General features: G+C 35.3%; 1 protein-coding gene across 2 annotated transcripts in view; it reads left to right on the plus strand.

Annotated features, from left to right (window-relative positions):
* Positions 1-21,703, plus strand: part of FOXJ3 (forkhead box J3) — a 130,857-nt gene that overhangs the window by 62,297 nt on the left and 46,857 nt on the right. For both annotated transcript variants that reach the window (XM_082680869.1, XM_082680870.1), the window contains exon 5: positions 12,614-12,697. In XM_082680869.1, the coding sequence (XP_082536995.1) occupies positions 12,614-12,697 (84 nt within the window). The remainder of the gene's footprint in view (positions 1-12,613; positions 12,698-21,703) is intronic.

Raw genomic sequence — 21,703 nt, forward strand, 5'->3', positions numbered from 1 at the left:
TGTGGGATCTTCCCAGACCAGGGCTCGAACCCGTGTCCCCTGCATTGGCAGGCAGATTCTTAACCACTGCACCACCAGGGAAGTCCGACATTTTCATTTTATCAGTCCAAAAAGAAACCCACTTCTCATTACCAGGTACCCTCCCTCATCCTCCAAACTTCTGGCAACCAGTAATTTACTTTCCATCTCTATAAATTTGCTTATTTTGGACATTTTATATAAATGGAATCATACAATATGTGACCTACTGTGTCTGGCTTCTTTCATTTAATGTAAGGCTTTCAGGGTCATCTATGTTGTAGCATATAGCGGCATTTTATTCCTTTTTTATGACTGAATGATATTTCATTGTATGGGTATATCACAGTTGTTTATCTGTTCATCAGTTGATGGACATTTGGGTGGTTTTCACTTTGGGCTGTTATGAAAAATGCTATGATTATTTGTGTATAAGGTTTTGTAGGGCCGTAATGTTTTCATTTCTCTTGGACATGTTTTCATTTCTCTAGGAGTGGAATTGTTGGGTCATATGTTTAATCTTTTGTACTGCCTCGACTGTTTTCTAAAGAGGCTGCACCAGTTTACTCTAACAATTACGAGGCTTCCAGTTTTTCATATCCTTGCCAACACCTTTTATTGTGTGCCTTTTCTATTATAGCCATCCTAGGATGTGAAGTGGTATCTCATTGTATAATGGGCTTGATTTGCATTGCCCTGATGGCAGATGATGATGATCATCTTTTTATGTGCATGTTAGCATGCTCTTTGATAGAAATTGTAGGAGATGAGAAAGAATACTAGAAGATTAATACAAAATAATATGTCATCAAATAATGGAGGAGGGAATATTTCATATATATTTTATTTAACCCATAGTATATCATCAGGGTCTGTTGGACCCAATTTCGTTTTTGAGTATGTATTTTGAGTGGTTCTAATTTGTTAAGATTTTTACTTTATGACTTTTATTCTTTATAAGAAGTCTTCCAAAGCACAATTAGAAAATTTATCATCATCTTAAGAATTATTTCATCATTACCCATCAGTTTTTCTCCATCATGCCCAACCACTAAAATAACAAGAATATAGCAGAATGATTGAATGACCTAGAAGGACAATGAAGTAACGAAATTATCACTATTATCCTTCAGTTTTCTTATTGTGTTGCCCAAAGTATAGCATCCTTCAAGAAGGTGTAATAAAAGTCTGTAGATGCCATTTAAGTCTAGTCTTTTTTTGTTTTTTTCCCCTTTAGTTTTCATTGAACATAGTTGAGAGTTTAGGTATTTTTTTCCTGCTCAAAATGGCAAAGAGATGAAAATTGACAGAGGAAAATTGTTTACTGTTATCAGTAGAATCAGAAGATAAATACAGAGAGCAACACTCTAATTATGATGGTGAAATTGAGTGGATGATATTATAGATTAGTTTTCCCAAACCCAAGAAATACTGAGTTAGTGATATATTTCTAAGAACAAAAAGATACCTGCTATTCTCATCCATTTAGTCATTCAACAAGAAGGTGTTCATCATGCAGTACTTTGTGACTAGAATCTGAATCATCCCATTTTTCCCTAGGAAGTCATGTTACAGTATTTTTCACCTTTTATGATGTTTGTGCACCAAAATTCACTTGATATGGTTCATAAGTGGACAGATCCTGAAGTCTGATGTGTAAACAGAAGTGCTTACAAGGAAATAACTGATATGGAAATGAAAACATTAATTGGATTCATCATTCTATTTGGGATTTATAAACCAAATATGAAAATGTTTTTTGCAGTTATGGAGCAGAGATGGCCATCCTTCAACAAAATTCTGAGCCATCAAAAATTACAAATGTATTGCATTTTGAAAAATAGAAGAAGAACAAGAAGTAATAATATGCTAGAATCTATTAAATATATATTTCTAATCTGGAATCAGCATTGCCTTTTGATAGCAAAATATAAGGAAAAAAACCCCACAAGTAATAAAGTAGAACATTTTAGAGATTGGAAATCTGGAATCAGTATTTACAAGATAGATGTTTTAGTTTCATACACGACAGTTTAAGCACTTACATTCAAAAGATACTGACCATTTGATATACATACCTTCAAAACCAGAAAAATTGACTGTTTTAAATATGTATTATATATATAAAATAGAAAGTTTGGGTTTGCTATGTTTATTTTTTGGGGGGGTTTGATATGTTTAAATTCCTACTAAAATATCTCATACAAGGTTTTTTTCCACAATCCTTTTGTTATTTATTCTGTAAATTATTTGCAAAGTGACTTAACTATAAACAAGAAGTGTCTATTGGACACAGGTGGTAAATAAATGCTGATGACTAGTTTTCCTGATGTACACTTAGGGCTGATTGTCATGATTACTCTATGAAAGAGATATGAGGAAAGTGGATCAAAGGTTTTGTAACTTGTCCGAGGTTATCGAACCAGATCTGGGATTTGAATCCAGGTCTGTGGGTTAATAGATGATCTCTTCAGGATATCACATGACCTTTTAAGTATTGTATAGGCATACATCATTTTATTGTGCTTTGCAGATACTGCATTTTTAATAAATTGAAGGTTTGTGGCAACCCTGTGTTAAGCAAGTCTGTTGGGCACCATTTTTCCAACAGCATTTGCTCACTTCACGTCTCTGTGTCACATTTCGATAATTCTTGCAATATTTTAAGCTTTTTCATTATTGTTATAATTGTGATGGTGATTTGTGATCAGCGGTCTTTGATGTTACTCTTGTTTGGGGTACCATGAACCATGCCCACATAAGACTGCAAATTTAATTGATAAATGTTGTTTGTATCCTGACTGTTACACTTACTGGACTTTCCTGCATTTCTCTCTCCCTCTCCTTGGGCCTCCCTATTTCCTGAGACACACCAATATTGAAGTTAGGCCAGCTGATAACCCTACAGTGGCCCCCAAGTATTCAAGTGAAAGGAAGAGTTGCACATCTCTCACTTTACATCAGAAGCTGAAAATGATTAAGCTTAGTGAAGAAGGCATGTCGAAAGCTGAGATAGACCAAAAGCTAGGCCTCTTGTGCTGAACATTTAGCCAAGTTGTGAATGCAAAGGAAAAGTTCTTGAAGGAAGTTAAAAGTCCTACTCCACTGAACATACAAATGATAAGAAAGTGAAATTACTGATATGGAGAAAGTTGTAGTGGTATGGATAGAAGATCAAACCAGCTACAACATTCCCCTAAGCCAAAGCATAATCCAGAGCAAGGCCCTAACTCTCTACAGTTATATGAAGGCTGAATGTGGTGAGGAAGCTGCAGAAGAAAAGTTTGAAGCTAGCAGAGATTGGTTCGTGAGGTTTAAGGAACAAAGCTGTCTCTATAACATCAAAGTGCAAGGTGAAGCAGCAAGTGCTGATGCAGAAGCTGCAGCAAGTTATGTAGAAGTTCTGGCTAAGATAATTCATTATGATGGTGACAGTAAACAATAGATTTTCAGTGTAGACAAAACAGCCTTCTATTGGAAGAAGGTGCCGTCTAGGACTGCCATAGCTAAAGAGAAGTACTGCCTGGCTGCAAAGCTTCAAAGGACAGGCTGACTCTCTTGTTAGGAGCTAATGTAACTGGTGGATTTAAGTTGAAGCCAGTGCTCATTTACCATTCTGACCACCAAGGTACATCTGCTAACAACATGGTTTACTGAATATGTTAAGCCTACTGTTGAGACTTACTGCTCAGAAAAAAAGATTCCTTTCAAACTATTACTGCTCATTGAAATTGTACCTGGTCACCCAAGAGCTCTGGTGGAGATGTACAATGAGATTAATGTTGTTTTCATGCCTGCTAATAACACAACATCATTGTGCAGCCCATGGATCAACAAACAATTTTGACTTTTAAACCTTACTATTTAAGAAATATATTTCATAAAGCTATAGCTGCCATAGTGATTCCTCTGATGGATCTGGGCAAAGGAAATTAAAAGTGTTCTGGAAAGGATTCAGCATTCCATATGCTTTTAGGAACACTCATGAATTCACTGGAAGAGGTCAAACATCAACATTAACAGGAGTTTGGAAGAAGTTGATTCCAACCCTCATGGATGGCTTTGAGGGGTTCTAGACTTCAGTGGAGGAGGTAACTGCAGATGTGGAGTGGGAACATCAAGAGAACTAGAATTAAAAGTGGAGCCTGAAGATGGGACTGAACTGCTGCAAACTCTTGACAAAACTTTAATGGTTGAGGAGTAGCTTCTTAGGGATGAGCAAAGAAAATGGTTTCTTGAGATGGAATCTACTCCTGGTGAAGGTGAAGATTGTTGAAACAACAGCAAAGGATTTAGAATATTACATAAACTTAGTTGAGAAAACAGCAGCAGGGTTTGAGAGGATTGATTCCACTATTGAAAGAAATTCTGTGGGTAAAATCCTATCAAACAGCATTGCATGCTACAGAGAAATTGTTCATGAAAGGAAGAATCAATTGATGGGGCAAACTTCATTATTGTCTTATTTTATTAAATTGCCACAGCTACCAGCAACTACTACCCTGATTAGTCAGCAGCCATCAACATTGGGGCAGGACCCTCCACCAGCAAAAAGATTATGACTAGTTGATGGCTCAGATGATGGTTAGTATTTTTTAGCAATGAAGTATTTTTAAATTAAGGTACATACATTGTTTTTTTAGACATAATGATATTGCACACTTAATAGACTATAGTGTAAACATAACTTTTATATGAACTGGGAAACTAAAAAATTCATGACTTGCTTTATTGTGATATTCATTTTATTGCAGTGGTCTGCAGCCGAACCTGTGGTATCTCTGAGGTATGCCTGTAGTACTTTTGTTGGAATTCAGCATTGTATATTACTTAGAGAAACCTTTATGGGGAGCTTGCCTTGAAGTGAAGGAAGTGAAAGAGATTGATGTCAGTATGGCTTAGATAAGAGTTGGAGTTAGCTCCTGAATCAGGTGGAACAGGTGGCCCAGATAGTGGATTTAGCAGACACAAATTTCAAAACAGCCATTATAAATATGTTGAAAGAATTAAAATAAAACATATTCTAATAATGAATGAATGAATTGTAGAGCTGAAAAATGCAATAACTAAATGAATAGTTCACTGAATGGCCTTAACAGAATATTGCATACAGCAGAAGAAAAGATCAATTGATCAGGAACATCTAAGAATTATAAATGTATGTGCCCAAAAGTAGAGCTTCAAAAACACCAGACAAAAACTACAGAACTAAAAAGAGAAATCAACAAATCCACAGACTTTTAATTGTGTAGTTGATGTGGTATATTATATAAGTTTCAGGTACTCCATTTATAGTTGTTATAAAATATTGGCTATGTTCCCTGTGCTGTATAATATATCCTTGTAGCTTATTTATTTTATACATAGTAGTTCCAACCTCTTAAACCCCTACCCCTGTCTTGCTCGTCCCCACTTCCCTCTCCCCACTGGTAACCATTAGTTTGTTTTCTATATCTGTGAGTTTATTTCTTCTTTTAATATCTACTAGTTTGTTTTATTTTTTTAGATTCCACATATAAGTGATAAAATACAGTATATGTCTTTCTCTGTTTTATTTCACTAAGCATAATAACCCTCCAAGTCTATCCATGTTGTTGCAAATGGCAAACTTTCATTCTTTTTTATGGCAGAGTAGTATTCCATTGTGTATGTATGCCACCTCTTCTTTATCCATTTCTATGTTGATGGGCACTTAGGTTACTTCCATATCTTGACCATTGTAAATAATGCTGCTATGATCATTGGGGTGCATGTATCTTTTGAATTAATGTTTCCTTTTTTTTTTTTTTTTTTTTTGTGGTACGCAGGCCTCTCACTGCTGTGGCCTCTCCTGTTGCGGAGCACAGGCTCCAGATGCACAGGCTTAGTGGCCATGGCTCACGGGCCCAGCCGCTCCGCGGCATGTTGGATCTTCCTGGACCAGGGCACGAACCCGTGTCCCCTGCATCGGCAGGCGGACACTCAACCAGTCTGCCACCAGGGAAGCCCTATGTTTTCATTTTTTTTAATACATATATACCCAGGAGTGGAATTGCTGGATCACATGGTAGTTCTACTTTTAGCTTTTTTGGGGAACCTCCATACTGTTTTCCACAGTGGCTGCACCAATTTACAATCCCACCAACAGTGTACAGGAGTTTCCTTTTTTCCACATTCTCTCCAGCATTTGTTATTTGTGGTCTTTCTGATGATAGCCATTCTGACAGGTGTGAAGTGATATCTTGTGGTTTTGATTTGCATTTCCCTGATGATTAGTGAAGTTGAGCATCTTTTCATGTGCCTATTGGACATCTGTATGTCTTTGGAAAAATATTCAGGTCTTCTGCCCATTTTTTTATCAGGGTTTTTTTTTTTTTGATGTTGAGTTGTATGAGCTGTTAAGTTGATATTAATCCCTTCTAAATGATGAAATTTTACAGACGCATGTTTTCTGACTAGCAGAATTAAATTAGGAATAAAAAACAAAAAGATGCTTAGAAAATCTCAAAAGTTTAGAAATTTATATAGTTTTAAAGTACCTCTGGGTCAAAGAAGAAATCATAAGGGTTATTAGAAAATATTTTGAGCTGAGTGATGAGAGCAGAAAATATCAAAATTTAAATGCTTTTAGTTGAAAAATAAGAAGGGTCCAAAATCAATTACTTAAGCATGTATCTTAAGAAGTTAGAAAAATAAGAGCCAGGTGAGTCCAAAGTAAGTAGAAAAAAGGAAATAATAAAGGGAAATCAATAAAACAGAAAATGAACAAAAAAGCAATGAAACAAGAAGCTAAAATATTTAAGGAAAAAGCAATGCCAGTCTTACAGAAACTCTTACCACCACCCCCCGTCCCCCACAAAAAAGTGGATGAAGGAACAGTTTTCAGTTTATTTCATGAGGTCACCATCACTATGATGGCAAAGAAATAATAAGAAAAGTACAGAACAATATCTTTGTGAACATAGACCCAATAATCTTTGAACATAGACCCAGTAATCTTTAACACAATATTAGCAAATTAAATTTATTGATATATGAAAAGGAGAATGCATCATGACCAGGAGGGATTTGTCCCAGCAGTGCAGTGCAGGTTAAAATTTAAAAACCTATTGATTTAACTCACCATGTGAGTAGAAGAAAACTGAAAAATCATGTTATCTCAAGTGTAGAAAAGTTTGACAAAATTTGACACTCATTCAGCACACTAGGAATAAAAAGGAATTTCCTTTATTTGATTAAAGGCATCTATAAAAAACCAAGTTTATATCATATTTAATGGTGAGACACTGAAAGCTTTTCCTCTGAGGTTGAGAACAAACAAGAATGCTTGCATTCACTGTTATTCAACCTTCTGTTAGAGGTCCAAGCCAATGGAATAAGGCAAGAAAAAAATAGAAGACATCCAGTTTGAAAAAGAATAAGTAAAATTTTCTTTGTTTGCAAACAACTTTATTGCATATGTCGAAAATCCTAAGGAGTCTATGGAATAGCCACTAGAAGTAATAAATGAGTTTAGCAAAGTCGCAAGATACAAGGTCAGTATAATTTTTTTATGCTACCAACTAATGGTTGGAAAATAAAGCAGTTTCATTTACAATAGCATCCAAAATAATGAAATACTTTAGTGATATGTTTTAACAAAATATATGCAGACATGTTTACTGAAAACTGTAAAACATTACCGAGAGAAATAAAACAAGACCTAAGTAAATGGAGAGATATAGCATGTGGAAAAGAGGACATATTGTTAGATGTCAGTCTTCCTCAAATTGATTTATAGAGTTTAAAAGTCCTAGCAGACTTCTTTTTCTTTCTTTCTTTTTCTTTTTCTTTTTTTTTTTTTTAGAAATTGACAAGCTGTTTCTCATAGTCATGTGGAAATGCGAAGGACCTAGACCAGGCAAAACAATTTTGAAAAAACCCAAGGTTGTAGGACTTACAGTGCTTGATTTCAAGACTTTCTATATAGCTACAATAATCAAGACAAAATGGTATTAGCACAAGGGTAGACATGTAGATCAATGGAACAGACTAGAGTTCAGAAGTAGACTCACATATATATTCATCTGATTTTTGATAGAGATGCCAGTGTAATTCAATGGGGAAAGGACATAGTCTTTTCAAGAAATAGTGTATACCTTGGTGAAAGAAAAATTTGTATTGATCCTTACCTCACACTTACACAGAAACTTAACTATATATCTATCTCTGACAAAGGACTTGCTATTTAAAAAGTATAAAAAAAATCCTTGTAACACAAAAAACAAAAAATCTTATAAACCAAATAAAACATGCAGCAAAATTTATGAATAACTGCTTCACAAAGGATAATACATGGATGCCAGTAAGCACTTGCAAAGATGCGTATCAACATTATTATGGAAATGCACACAAAAATCACTGAGGTACAACTATACATCCACTAGGATGGCTGTAATTGAAAAGGCTTAAAATACCAAGTATTGGCAAAGACATGGAGCAACTCGATTCTTACATTGCTAATAGTAGTAGAAAATAGTGTGACGGTTTGAGTTTATTTATATGAAATTTTATAAAATGCAAAACTATAATAATAGGAAGCAGATGAGTAGTTGTATGGGATGGACATGTGGGGGCAAAGGAAGAGGGGTTGCTTGTTGAGTCACACAGAGGAGCTTTTTAGGGTGATGGAAATGTTCTTTATCTTGATTTTGGTGTTAGTTGCGTGCATGTATACATTTGTCAAAACGCCTTTAACTGTATGCTTAAAATGGGTGCACTTTATTTTTTTAAAAAATATACTTAAGTAAAGTTGACTTGAAAAAATAAAACCAGAAAACAGAAAACTCTTGTTTCTTACTTGCTCCACATAAGCCTAGAGGAGTAGGCCCTACTCTGGGAAGGAATGTGTGTTTGTTGATTGGCTGTATTTAAGCAGTTCAGTTTCTGCGAGAAATATTGTTTAATATGGAAGAGAAAAGGTAGCTGCTTTTTAAAGGTAGCTGAAAGGGATTTTTTGTGTGTGTGGTAAAATATATATAACGTAAAATTTACCATTGTAATCATTTTTTTTTCTGATTAACTTTTTTTTTCCCACATCTTCATTGGAGTATAATTGCTTTATTTATAATGTTGTGTCAGTTTCTGCTGTACAACAAAGTGAATCAGCTGTATGTATACATATATCCCCATATCCCCTCCCTCTTGAGCCTCCCTCCCACCCTCCCTATCCCATCCTCTAGGTCATCACAAAGCATTGAGTTCATCTCCCTGTTGTAGTCATTGTTGTTAAGTGTATAGTTCAGTGGCATTAAGTCCATTAATACTGTTGTGCAACCATCACCACCATCCATCTCCAGAAGTTGTTCATCTTCCCAAACTGAAACTCTGTACCCATTAAACAATAGTTCCCCATCCTCCCTCCCCCCAGCTCCTGGCAACCACCATTCTACTTTCTGTCTTTATAATTTTGACTGTCTAAGGTACCTCATGTAAGTAGAATTACAAAGTATTTTCCTTTTTGTGACTGACTTGTTTAACTCAGCATGTCTTCAGGGTTTACTCATGTTATAGCATACATGTGTCAGAATTTCCTTCCTTTTATAGAGTGAATAATATTCCATTGTATGTGTGTACCATATTTTATTTATATGTTCATCCATCCATTGACACTTGGGTTGCTTTCACGTTTCAGCTATTGTGAATAACTTGCTATGAACATGAGAGTACAAATATCTATTCAAGTCCCTGCTTTTGATTCTTGGGTATATACCTTAAAGTGAAATTGATAGATCATACGGTAATTTTATGTTTAAGTTTTTGAGCAACTGCCATAACATTTTCCACAGTAGCTGTACCACTTTATATTCCCACTAGCTTTATATTCCCACTGCACAAAGGTTCCAGTTTCTCCACATCCCTGCCAGCACTTGTTATTTTCTGTTTTATTGATGATAGATATCCTAATGGGTATCAAATGTTACCTTGCAGTTTTGATTTGTGAAGGGAAGTTTTAAGTCATTTAATCCAAACGGGTGAGTTCACAGGTGAAACTCAGATAATAGGTTAGCAAGAGCCACTAGGTGGAAGATTTTACAATTTCTTTTGTGAATCATTTCAATTGCTTTTGCATTTGAGCTTTCAGGGGTTTTTTTGTTTTTTTTTTAAGTATAGTTGATTTACAGTGTTATGTTAGTTTCTGGTGTACAACAGAGTGATTCAGTTATACATATGTGTTCTTTTCCATTATGGTTTATTACAGGATATTGAATATAGTTCCCTAGTGTTATATGATAGGACCTTGTTGTTTATCTATTTTATATATAATAGTTTGCATCTGCTAGTCCCAGACTCCTAGTCCAATCCTCCCCTGCCCTACTTCCCCCTTGGCAACCACAAATCTGTTCTCTATATGAGTCTGTTTCTGTTTTGTAGTTAAGTTCATTTGTGTCACATTTTAGATTCCACGTAACAGTGATATCATATGGTATTTGTCTTTCTGACTTAACTTAGTCTGATAATCTCTAGGTCTATCCATGTAGCTGCAAATGGCATTATTTCATTCTTTTTTATGGCTGAGTAATATTCCATTGTATATATATAACACATCTTCTTTATCCATTCATCTGTCAGTGGACATTTAGGTTGTTTCTCTGTCTTGGCTATTGTGAATAGTGCTGCTATTAACATAGGGGTGCATGTATCTTTTCGAAATACAGTTTTGTTCAGATATATGGGCATTCAGGGTTTTGTAAGTACATAATGGATGGGTTAGGCTTATGAACGATTTTTTTCTCTTTTGTTGATTTGTGATAAGCTACAGCCAATTATATTTTGTGTGGAAGGACAGATACATATTTGTTTTTGTAGTTTTATTAAAATGTTTAATAAATCAGTGAAATGTTTGGACAGTGAGTGGTTTCCCAGATTAATACAAATATACACAACCATGCAAAGCAAACTAAACACTGAAATTTATCATTTCCATAAACAGTGGTTTTTAAACTGTTGTCCAGTGAGTTTGGGTATTTTTCTTCCTGCTTCAGTTTCAACTTCAGCAACAACTGAGTGTAGCACATTTTCCTGCTTTGTTTATTTTGCAACTTGCTAGCCTGAACCATACTCATAACCATACTCATACTCATAATTAGTGCTTAACATTTTACGTGGTTCTTGGCAAGTTTACATCAGGTCCGGTAGGCTCATTAGCTGAAATGCAGAAAAGATAACATGGAAGAATGCCCCAGTATGGCTGTGTGTGAAGTGAGTGCTGAGTTCATATACTGCCTAGATTAGGACCTGGGGAGGCCTGGCATTATACCCTGTACTCTGACATTCTTGGCACAATTTGTTCAACATCTTCCCCCCACCCCCACCCCACCCCCGCCATTTTAACACATGTTTATTGAGTACTTGCTCTGTGTCTGATTCTGTCGTGCACTGTGGATATAGGAATGAGTTTCTACACTTAAGGAACTTGTAGCCTAGAAGGGATACAGACCTGTAAATAAAATTGTAATGTTAAGTGCAGACAATCATCTAAATGTATAAATGGTATAGAGATCTTGCAGAGGGAGAGAGAGATGAATGCTTGAGTATTGTAGGAGGATCAGAGAAGGATTCCTTTAGATAACATCTGAGCTAAGTTTTGGAGGTAGAATATGAGTTTGTCAGTGGTAAGATGGATATTATAGGCAAGGAGATAAGTATGTAGGACAGGCACAGATGCATGAAAGAACATGATATATTTAAGGAGATATAAGGAGATAATTCATGTTGGGCACAAAGTGTGAAAATTGATAGATGAAAGCTGTATTTCCCCTTGTTGTCAAATATTGCCTGAAAAAGCAGCTTAGGAAGATTAATGAAATGATAGAGGCAAAGAACATGATTCTGGTCCTGACTCTCAAATCCTTGGTTGAACAGACCACTTTTATTTTTCTGAGCTTTGGTCTCATTTGTATATGTGCAAACTATATGATCTATGCTTTTCAAGTTATTTTTCAAGGGAGTCACAATTTCTGAGTGCCTGGAACACAGTAGGTCCTCAGTATGTATTTTTGAAAGAGTGGTCTGAGAATTTGTATCAAAACGTAAGAGAAGATAGTTAAAATTAACTGTGATAGAATAAGCAATAAAAGATTTATGTGCAGACCATTGCACTTATTGTTTTAAAACGTGGTCAAGAAAGTTGTTTTTATAAATTGTTTCACTTACCTGTTTAGTTTTGTGAGGTCCCAGGGTGCAGAAACTACATATAAAACAAAATTCTTTAGACTTGAATGTCATATGCTGTTGTAATTATCTTACATGTTCAATTAAGAATTAATATATATATGTTTTAAATGTGTTCGGTTGATCATTTCCGTTTTTAATTTGGCTGTGGCAGATTTCTTGGACTTGGCTTCTTTAGATTGTGATTTTTTCCTCTCTTTAATAACATAGTTATAAATGGACTTTTTTTTCTTGTATAAACTTTACTTTTCTCCATTCAAAACTAGTATTTCTTCTCATGCTACTTTTCCATTGTTGTAACTGCAGAATGTTTGCTTTTGAAGCAGAGGATTGTGAAAGTCCATTTTAATGTTACAGAGTTCCTGTAAAATACTGTTAATATAATTTATTTCTTTACCTTTAGGGGTCCTATTGGGCAATAGACACCAATCCGAAGGAAGATGCGCTGCCTACTCGGCCAAAGAAGAGAGCACGATCTGTAGAACGGGTAAAAGCTCTTTATCACATATTTAGTTTGATGGGGTTATTATGTCAGAAATATAGATCTTAAAAGTTCATTTCCAGTAATACAGTAAGTATAACTGTAATGAAGGTAATATTTTATTTGGATAGCATTTTCTATTTTTTCAAAGCACTTTCAGACTTATTATTTGATCTCAACAACTCTTGAGTGAGGTGGGCAGTTTAGGAATTAAGTAAAAGGGGTTTTGTTTGTTTGTTTGTTTTGTAATTAGGGCACAGCTGTTGTTTAACTGAGGGAGAATCCAGGTCTCTTGAGTTTTAATTGGTACTCTTTACTCTGTGTCTACACCACTGAGGACTGGTTTTATATAACAAAACCGTTCCCTTTCACTGAAGATAATCGTTCTGATTATATTGAATTTTCCTGATTATCCTCAAAATGTTTTTTCCTGCTTCCAACCATGTAATAATTATTTTGTACACAGAGTCTCTAAGGACCTCAAGCTGAGTTTAAGTTGGGATTGGGTGAGCCATGAGGTATAGCAGCAACGGGATTTAGTCAGGCAGATTTATGGTGCCAGCAGAGGGAATTCAGTACTCCAGTTACTAAGCTCTGCAGAATTAGAAGTGAACTCTTAGGTCAGAACACTTTTTGGTTTTATACAAACCAAAATTTAAAAAGATAAAGTTTAGTATTGGTGGCATAGTCTTCTGGTAATAGAGTTTTAAGGCTGAGATACGTATGTAAAAATTTGAGAGGGAATGAATCTCACTTATTGCCTTCCATCTTTTGCTTTTTAAAACATATTGAGCACATGGACTTTAATTGTGTGAGAAAGTGGAGTATAAAATGTTTAGCATCTATTGCCAGATTTTAAAAGGAAGAGGAGAATCCACATTGTTTAACTCAGAGCATTAGCAAGGATGTATATCTTGAAGGGCTGAGGAATTGTGGTCTTCTCTACCATTTGCTCTCTTCTTCTGAAGTTCCTGGAACTTGAATTATTTTTGGAAAATTGAATTCTTAGTTGGGTTGACAACTGGGCATTCCTTTTGGATATTAAGCCTGACTTTTTTTCTGTTGCTTTGTTTCATAGTTCTTAGAGCAATACTTTTTATTTCTGAGAGCCCCCTTTTTTTCCTGAAGACCATATTGTCAGTTTTATAATGGAAGTCTATATAGAAATATAGAATTCTGATTACAGAATTATGTTTTATGTATGTTCTTGAATGTACATTTTGAACATATATTTTCTGTATTTATTTCCTGCTGTTTATCTTTTTATCTTTTAAGTTTAAAGCATGTAAAATCTTCAACAATTTGCCTTTGTAGTGTAGTTCCATAATATATCCAGTACCAGAGCCTTTCAGTTAGTATATTGATATTTATTTTGGCCTGAGCTATGTGTTGGTTGCTACTGTAGGAGAGAAACCTATAGAAAGAGAACAGCTGTAATCAGAGTATGTCTAAACAGGGAGACAGATATTGTTTAACAAACACTCTGAAAGATACTCTTCTTAAAAAACATAATTTTGTGTCCTGATAAACTGATATGTCTATTTTTTTTAGAGGCTTTGGGGGGGGGTAGTATTTTTATTAGGACAGAGTTTGTATTTAAGTAACCATTGGGTTATCTAAGGAAATGCCTAAGATGGTCAAATAGTGAGTACGATTTTTAAACATTTAAAGTTTTGTCAAAAACGAAACATGACCCGTAACTTGAAACTTCAAAGGATTTTAAAATGCAGATGGTAAATATGTTGACGTCCCTAAAATTTCCTTATTAAATTTTTGAAATGTTACTTCTTTGTCCATGTGTAAATATCAGAGTTATATGTGAAACATCAAAGTATTTCACACATTTTTGAAGAGAGAAGAGCTTTTCATGTAAAGAGAAGCAATTTTTAAAAATGCAAGTAACAGTATCTTTATGTCTTAAATGAAAATTAAAGCCTGATTGTTATCTCCAGTCTAGTATTCTTAATGCAGTTGTCTGGACTGCCTTCCTGTTCCCTCCATTTACATGAACACAAACCCTTGTTCTCTCTTGGCCTTGTGGTAATCCTTTCTTTTTCTTAATCCTTGAATAATGTAAGTGCCTTTCATTTTCCTTTTTCTAATTTCTTTCATCCTGTTACCATGTTTTCTTTATTTATCATAAAGTAGACCTGAAGACCTAAAAAGAATTATTGATAAAGTTTAGCATGGTGAAGATGAGTGGGCTCCTTGACTAGGAGTCCTGTGTTTTTCTTCTGGCTTTACAATTTACTTCTTCTGTGACTTCTGGCACGTTGTTAGATTTTTTGAGCTTCAGTATTCTCAGCTATTTTAAAGGAAAAGATAAAAATCTTAAGAGCTGCTGTGGACTGAATGTTTGTGTTTCCCCCAAATTCTTATGTTGAAACCGTCATCCCAGTGTGATGGTATTTGGAGGTGAGGCCTTTGGTAGGTAATTGGATCAGGAATATGAAGCTCTCATAAATGGGATCAGTGCCCTTATAAGAATAGCCAGAGAGCTGGCTAGCTGTTTTCTAGCATGTGAGAATAGCAATGAAGATACCTGCAAGAAGGCTCTTACCAGAACCTGACCGTGCTGGCACCATGATCTTGGACTTCCAGCCTCCAGAACTGTGAAAAACAAATTTCTGTTGTTAATAAGCCACCCAGTTTATGGTATTCTGTTACAGCAACCTGAACTAAGATAACAGCATAATAATAATAATGATAATTGAGTTTATGTGCTAGATTTTTTCTTAAAGAATTTTATGTATATTAACTCATGTAATTTTTATAGTAACTTCAAATGATGAAACCGATAGGCACGGATGTTGTTATCCAAGGGTACAAAGGACAATAAGTACCAAGGCCAGGATTATGAACTCAGGTAGTCTGCCTTCAGAGTCTATGCTGTTTACAACTGCGTTATACTGCCACTAGTATTTGCTATGCTGAAGATCACAAGACTGAATTAGATTTCTTTTTATATATGCATATCTTATTGTGAGATAATGGGCCTTTATTTATTTTTGGATTTGAATACTAATTTTTTTCTTCAATGTTATTTAAATTTTTTTAAAATTGAAGTATAGTTGATATGTACTATTATATTAGTTTCTTGATATGCACTATTATATTAGTTTCAGGTGTATGACATAATGATTTAGTATTTTCATAGATTATACTCCATTTAAAGTTATTACAAAGTAATGGCTATATTCCCCTGTGCTGTACAATATATCCTCGTTGCTTATTTACTTTATACATAGTAGTTTCTATCTCTTAATCCCATACCCCTATCTTGCCCCTCCCCACTTCCCTCCCCTCACTGGTAACCACTAGCTTTTTCTCTGTATCTGTGAGTCTATTTCTGTTTTGTTGTATACATTCATTTTATTCTTTAGGTTCAACATGTAAGTGATGACATAGAATATTTGACCTTTTTCACTAAGCATAATACCCTATGGGTTCATTCACATTGTTGCAAATGGCAGAATTTCATCATTATTATTATTTTTTATAAATTTATTTATTTTTAAAATTTATTTATTTTGGCTGCGTTGGGTCTTCGTTGCTGTGCGCGGGCTTTGTCTAGTTGCAGCGAGCGGGGGCTACTCTTAGTTGCAGTGCGCAGGCTTCTCATTGCAGTGGCTTCTCTTTGTTGTGGAGCACTGGCTCTAGGCACACGGGCTTCAGTAGTTTGGCATGCGGGCTCAGTAGTTGTGGCTTGCGGGCTCTAGAGCACAGGCTCAGTAGTTGTGGCGCATGGGCTTAGTTGCTCCGCAGCATGTGCGATCTTCCCGGACCAGGGCTCGAACCCGTGTCCCCTGCATTGGCAGGCGGATTCTTAACCACTGCACCACCACAGAAGTCCCTCATTCTTTTTTTTTTTTTTTTTTTTTTTTTTTTTGCGGTACGCAGGCCTCTCACTGTTGTGGCCTCTCCCGTTGCGGAGCACAGGCTCCGGACGCGCAGGCTCAGCGACCATGGTTCACGGGCCCAGCCACTCTGTGGCATGTGGGATCTTCCCTGACGGGGGCACAAACCCATGTCCCTTGCATCGGCAGGCGGACTCTCAACCACTGCGCCACCAGGGAAGCCCCCTCATTCTTTTTTATGGCTGAGTAATATTCCATTATACATAATACCTGTATGCATATATATATATGTATATATGTAAAATGGAGTATTTTATATATATATCTCCCACTTCTTTATCCATTCATCTATTGAGGGACAATTAGTTTGCTTCCATATCTTGACTATTGTAAATAATGCTGCTATGAACATTGGGGTGCGTATATCTTTTCAAATTAGTGTTTTTGTTTTCTTCAGATATATACCCAGGAGTGGAATCACTGGATCATATGGTAGTTCTCTGTTTTAGTTTTCTGAGGAACTCCGTACTGTTTTCTATAGTGACTGCACCAATTTACAATCTCACCAGCAGCATTCTAGGGTTCCTTTTTTTCCCACATCCTTGCCAACATTTATTTGTAGACTTTCTGATGATAGTTATTTTGACAGGTGTGCAGTGATATCTCATTGTGGTTTTGATTTGTATTTCTCTGATTAGTGATGTTGAGCATTTTTTCATGTGCTTGTTGGCCATCTGTACATCTTTGGAAAAGTGTCTATTCAGGTCTTCTGCCCATTTTTTAATTGGGTTGTTTGTTTTTTTGATGTTGAGTTGTATGAGCTTGTTTATATATTTTGGGTATTAACCCCTTATTGGTCATATCATTTACAACTTTTTTCTCCCATATAGTAGGTGGTCTTTTCGTTTTGTTGATGGATCCTGTTTATTTTTTTAATTTTTGGCCTTAGGAGACAGATCCAAAATAATATTGCTATGATTTATCTCAAAGAATGTTTTGCCTGTGGTCTTTTCTAGGAGTTTTATGGTTTTTGATTTTATATTTAGGTCTTTAATCCATTTTGAGTTTATTTTTGCATATGATGTGAGGAAATGTTCTAATTTTATACTTTTTACATGTAGCTGTCCATTTTCCCAGCATCATTTATTGAAGAGACTCTTTTCTTTATTGTATATTCTTGTCTCCTTTGTTATAGATTAATTGACCATAAGTGTATGGATTTATTTCTGGGCTCTCTGTTCTGCTCCATTGATCTATGTGTCTGTTTTTGTCTCAGTACCATGCTGTTCTGATTACTCTAGCTTTGTAGTATAGTTTGAAGCCAGAGAGTGTAATTCTTGAGCTTTGTTCTTTTTTCTCAAGATTGCTTTGGCAATTCAAGATCTTTTGTGGTTCCATATAAATTTTAGGATTAGTTGTTCTACTTCTAAGAAAAATGTCATGGGTATTTGATAAGAATTGCATTAAGTCTGTAGGTTGCTTTGTAGTGTGACCATTTTACCAATATTAGTTCTTCCAATCCAGGAACACAGCATATCTTTCCATTTCTTTGTATCATCTTCAAACCTTCATCAATGTTTTACAGTTTTCAGAGTATAGGTATTTCACTTCCTTGGTTAAGTGTATTCCTAGGTGTTTTATTCTTTTTGATGCAATTTTAAATGGGGTTGTTTTCTTGCATTCTCTTTCTGAGAGTTCATTGTTAGTATATAGAAGAGCAATAGATTTCTGTATATTAATCTTGTATCTTACAACTGAATTCATTTATTCTAATAGTTTTTTTGCTGGAGACTTTAGGATTTTCTATGTATCGTATGATGTTATCTGCAAGTAGTGACAGTTCTACTTACTCCCTTCCAGTTTGGGTGCCTTGGTTTTTTTGTTTGCTTTTTCTTGTCTGCTTGCTGTGGCTAGGACTTCAGTACTGTGTGTAATAGAAGTGGCAAGAGTAGGCATTCTTTTCTTGTTCCTGATTTTAGAGGAAAGGCTTTCAGCTTTTCACTATTGAGTACGACGTTGGCTTTGAGTTTGTCATGCATGACCTTTTTATGCTGAGATATTTTCCCTCTATACCATCTTTGAAGAGAGATTTTATCATGAGTGGATTTGAATTTTGTCAAATGCTTTTATGTGTGTGTTTTTATATGTTGTTGAATTCGGTTTGCTAATATTTTGTTGAGTATTTTTGCATCTATATTCATCAGAGATATTGGCCTGTAATTTTTTCTTTTTGTAGTGTCTTTGTCTGGTTTTGGTTAATGGTCCTTGATTTTAAGAGACTCCCCCACATTTAATCTTCATATATATATAATTAAGTGTCATAAAAATGACAGAGCACATTACTAAGTAATTAATCAACATGTTAGATCAAACAGTGGTAACTAAAGTGACTCAAAATATCAATAGATAATGCTGCCCTGGAAAGGCCTATAGGAAGAGGAGTGAGACTTAGAATTTGATACAGAAGTGTAAGTTTTTGGCATGGGAAATAGCAAATGATGGGGGACTTCCCTGGGTCCAGTGGTTAAGACTCAGCGCTTCCACTGCAGGGGGGCACAGTTCATTGCTGGTCAGGGAACTAAGATCCCACACTGTTACATAGAATGGTTTTGTTGTTTAAGTGATCCCCCACTGTGTGCCTTCCTTCTCTGAGGCTGAGTCTGAATGAGGGAGGGTTCAGTTAAAGGTATAAGTGAGCAGAGGAAGGAATGCAGTCTACATACTTATTCTTAGAATGAAAAAAAACATTTATTTCAATTGGGCAAGCATACTGAGTGTACATTAGGTGGGAGGCACTACATGTTGCCTCCAGGAGATATGTAGAAATAGAATTTCTTTTTAAAGCAGGAGAAATGCTACACAGTTAGAGTTGTAGACCAGAAAGTGTTTCATAAGGGGTTATTTTGATCAGAGATTTAGTTCTCTGTTTTTTACAGTACCATTGAGAGATAGTTTATGTACAATTAATTGAATGTTTAAAGTTTACAGTTTGAGGATTTTTGACATGTGAAGTTATTAGTAGTTGACACTGAACATTTCTGTCATACCCAAAAGTTTCCTCATGCCCCTTTGTAACATGTGCCTCCCTCCATTCTTATCCCCAGGCAACCTGATCTGGGGAGAATTGACATCTTAACAATATTATTTCAAGCCATTGAAGTGTTGTATCTTTCTATTAATTATGTCTTTAATTTCTCTCAGGAATGTTTTTTAGTTTTCAGTGTAGAGGACTTGGATGTTTCCAGTTAGATTTAATCCTGAATATTTTGGATTTGGATGCTATATATTTTAAAATCCAGTTGCTTGCTACTAGTAATAAAAATGTATTTAATTTTTGTATATTAACCTTGTATACTACAATCTTGTTAGTTCTAGTATTTTTTAAAGTTGCCTTGGGATTTTCTGTATAAACAATTATGTCATCTGCAAATAGACACTTTTCCTGTGCCTTTCCTTTCTCCTCCCCTGTCCCTTCCTAGAACCTTATTGCAGTGACCAAAATCTAGTACAGTGTTGACTAGAAGTGGTGAAAGTGGGCCTCCAGCCTTATTTCCATTCTTAGGAAGAAACTGTTCAGTCTTTCACCACTAAGTGTGACATAAGCTGTAGGGCTTTTGTAGATGCCATTTATCACGTTGAGGAAGTTTTCTAGTAAGCCCAGTTTGGTGAGAGTTTTTATCATGAATGGGTGTAGAATTCGTTAACTGCTGTTTCTGTACCATCGAAGCGGTTATATGGCTTTTCTTTATTCTGTTTGCATGTTGAATAACATTGATTGCATTTGGAATGTTAAACCTTGTATTCCTTGGATAAACCCTTACTGAGTCATGCTATATTATCCCTTTAATGTATTGCTGGATTCATTTTCTTAATATCTTAAGTGTTTTTGCATCTGTGTTCATGAAGGACATGGATTTATAATTTTCTTTCTTTGTAATGTCAGCTGAAAAAAAATGCACAACGTTAAAGTTGAGAATTATATTTTATTTGGTGGACTTGATAAGGGCTTAAGCCCTGGAGGCAGCTTCTCAGATAGCTTAGAGGGACTGCTCTGAGGAGGTAAGGGAGGAGCCAGGATATATAGTTTTTGCAACAAAAACCAGGTAGTTGGGACATCAAAAGATTACTGTTAATTAAAGAAAACTTGACATCTCAAGTTAATGAATTTAGTGCTTTTCTGTATATGGGAAGATGCAAGAGTCTGGGCTCATTGAAATCATTCCTTTGAGTCTGGGCTCATTGAAATCATTCCTTTGTTGTGCACCTTAACTATCTCGGGCTAGTGTCCTGTTTTTCTCCAGATTCACCTCAAGGTGCACATTTGAGGGTGGCTGATGGCTTGATGGCCTCAACATCCTTTGTTTACTGATATGGCTGGTGATATTTTTCATCTGCAGTAGTATCTGTCAGGTTTTGATATTAGGGTTGTACTGGTCTCATAATACTGGTTGGGCCATTTTCCTTCTCTTTTCTGAAAAAGTTTCTGTAGTTTGGTGTATCGTCCTTGAATGTTTGAGAAAATTCATCAGTGAAACCATCTGGACCTGAAGTTGTTTTTATGTGGGAAGGTTTTTGATATTTATTTGTTATGGGACTGTTCAAATTTTCTCTTTTTATTCCAGTTTTGGTAAATTGTATGCTTAAGAAATTTGTCCCTTTCATCTAAGTTGTTGAATTTATTGGTGTAAAGTGGATCATAATATTCTCTTCTAATATTTATAGAATCTGTAGTAATAAATCCTCTTTCATTTTTTGATATTGATGATTTGTTTTCTCTTTTTTTCTTCATTTGGTATAGCTAAAGGTTTGTTGATTTTGTTTGTCTTTTCAAAGAACTAGGTTTTGTCTTTAAAAATTTTTTTCTGTTGTTGGTTTTCTGTTTTATTTCTACTTTTATCTTTATCATTTACTTCTTTCTAGTTACCAGTTTTTCTTATTAATATTTCTAGCTTCTTCAGTTTCCAGCTTAAATAATTGATTTGAGACCTTTCCTCTTTTGTAATATAAGAATTCAAAGCTGTAGGTTTACCTCTAAGCACTGCTTTAACTGCATCTCACAAATTTTGGTATGTTGCATTTTCATTATCATTTAATTCAAAATATTAAAAAAATTCTCTTTTGAGTCTTCTCTGACCCATGAATTACTTTTTCCAAA

The sequence above is a fragment of the Grampus griseus genome (genome assembly GCF_964374135.1).
Source record: "Grampus griseus genome assembly, chromosome: 1".
NCBI lineage: Eukaryota > Metazoa > Chordata > Mammalia > Artiodactyla > Delphinidae > Grampus > Grampus griseus.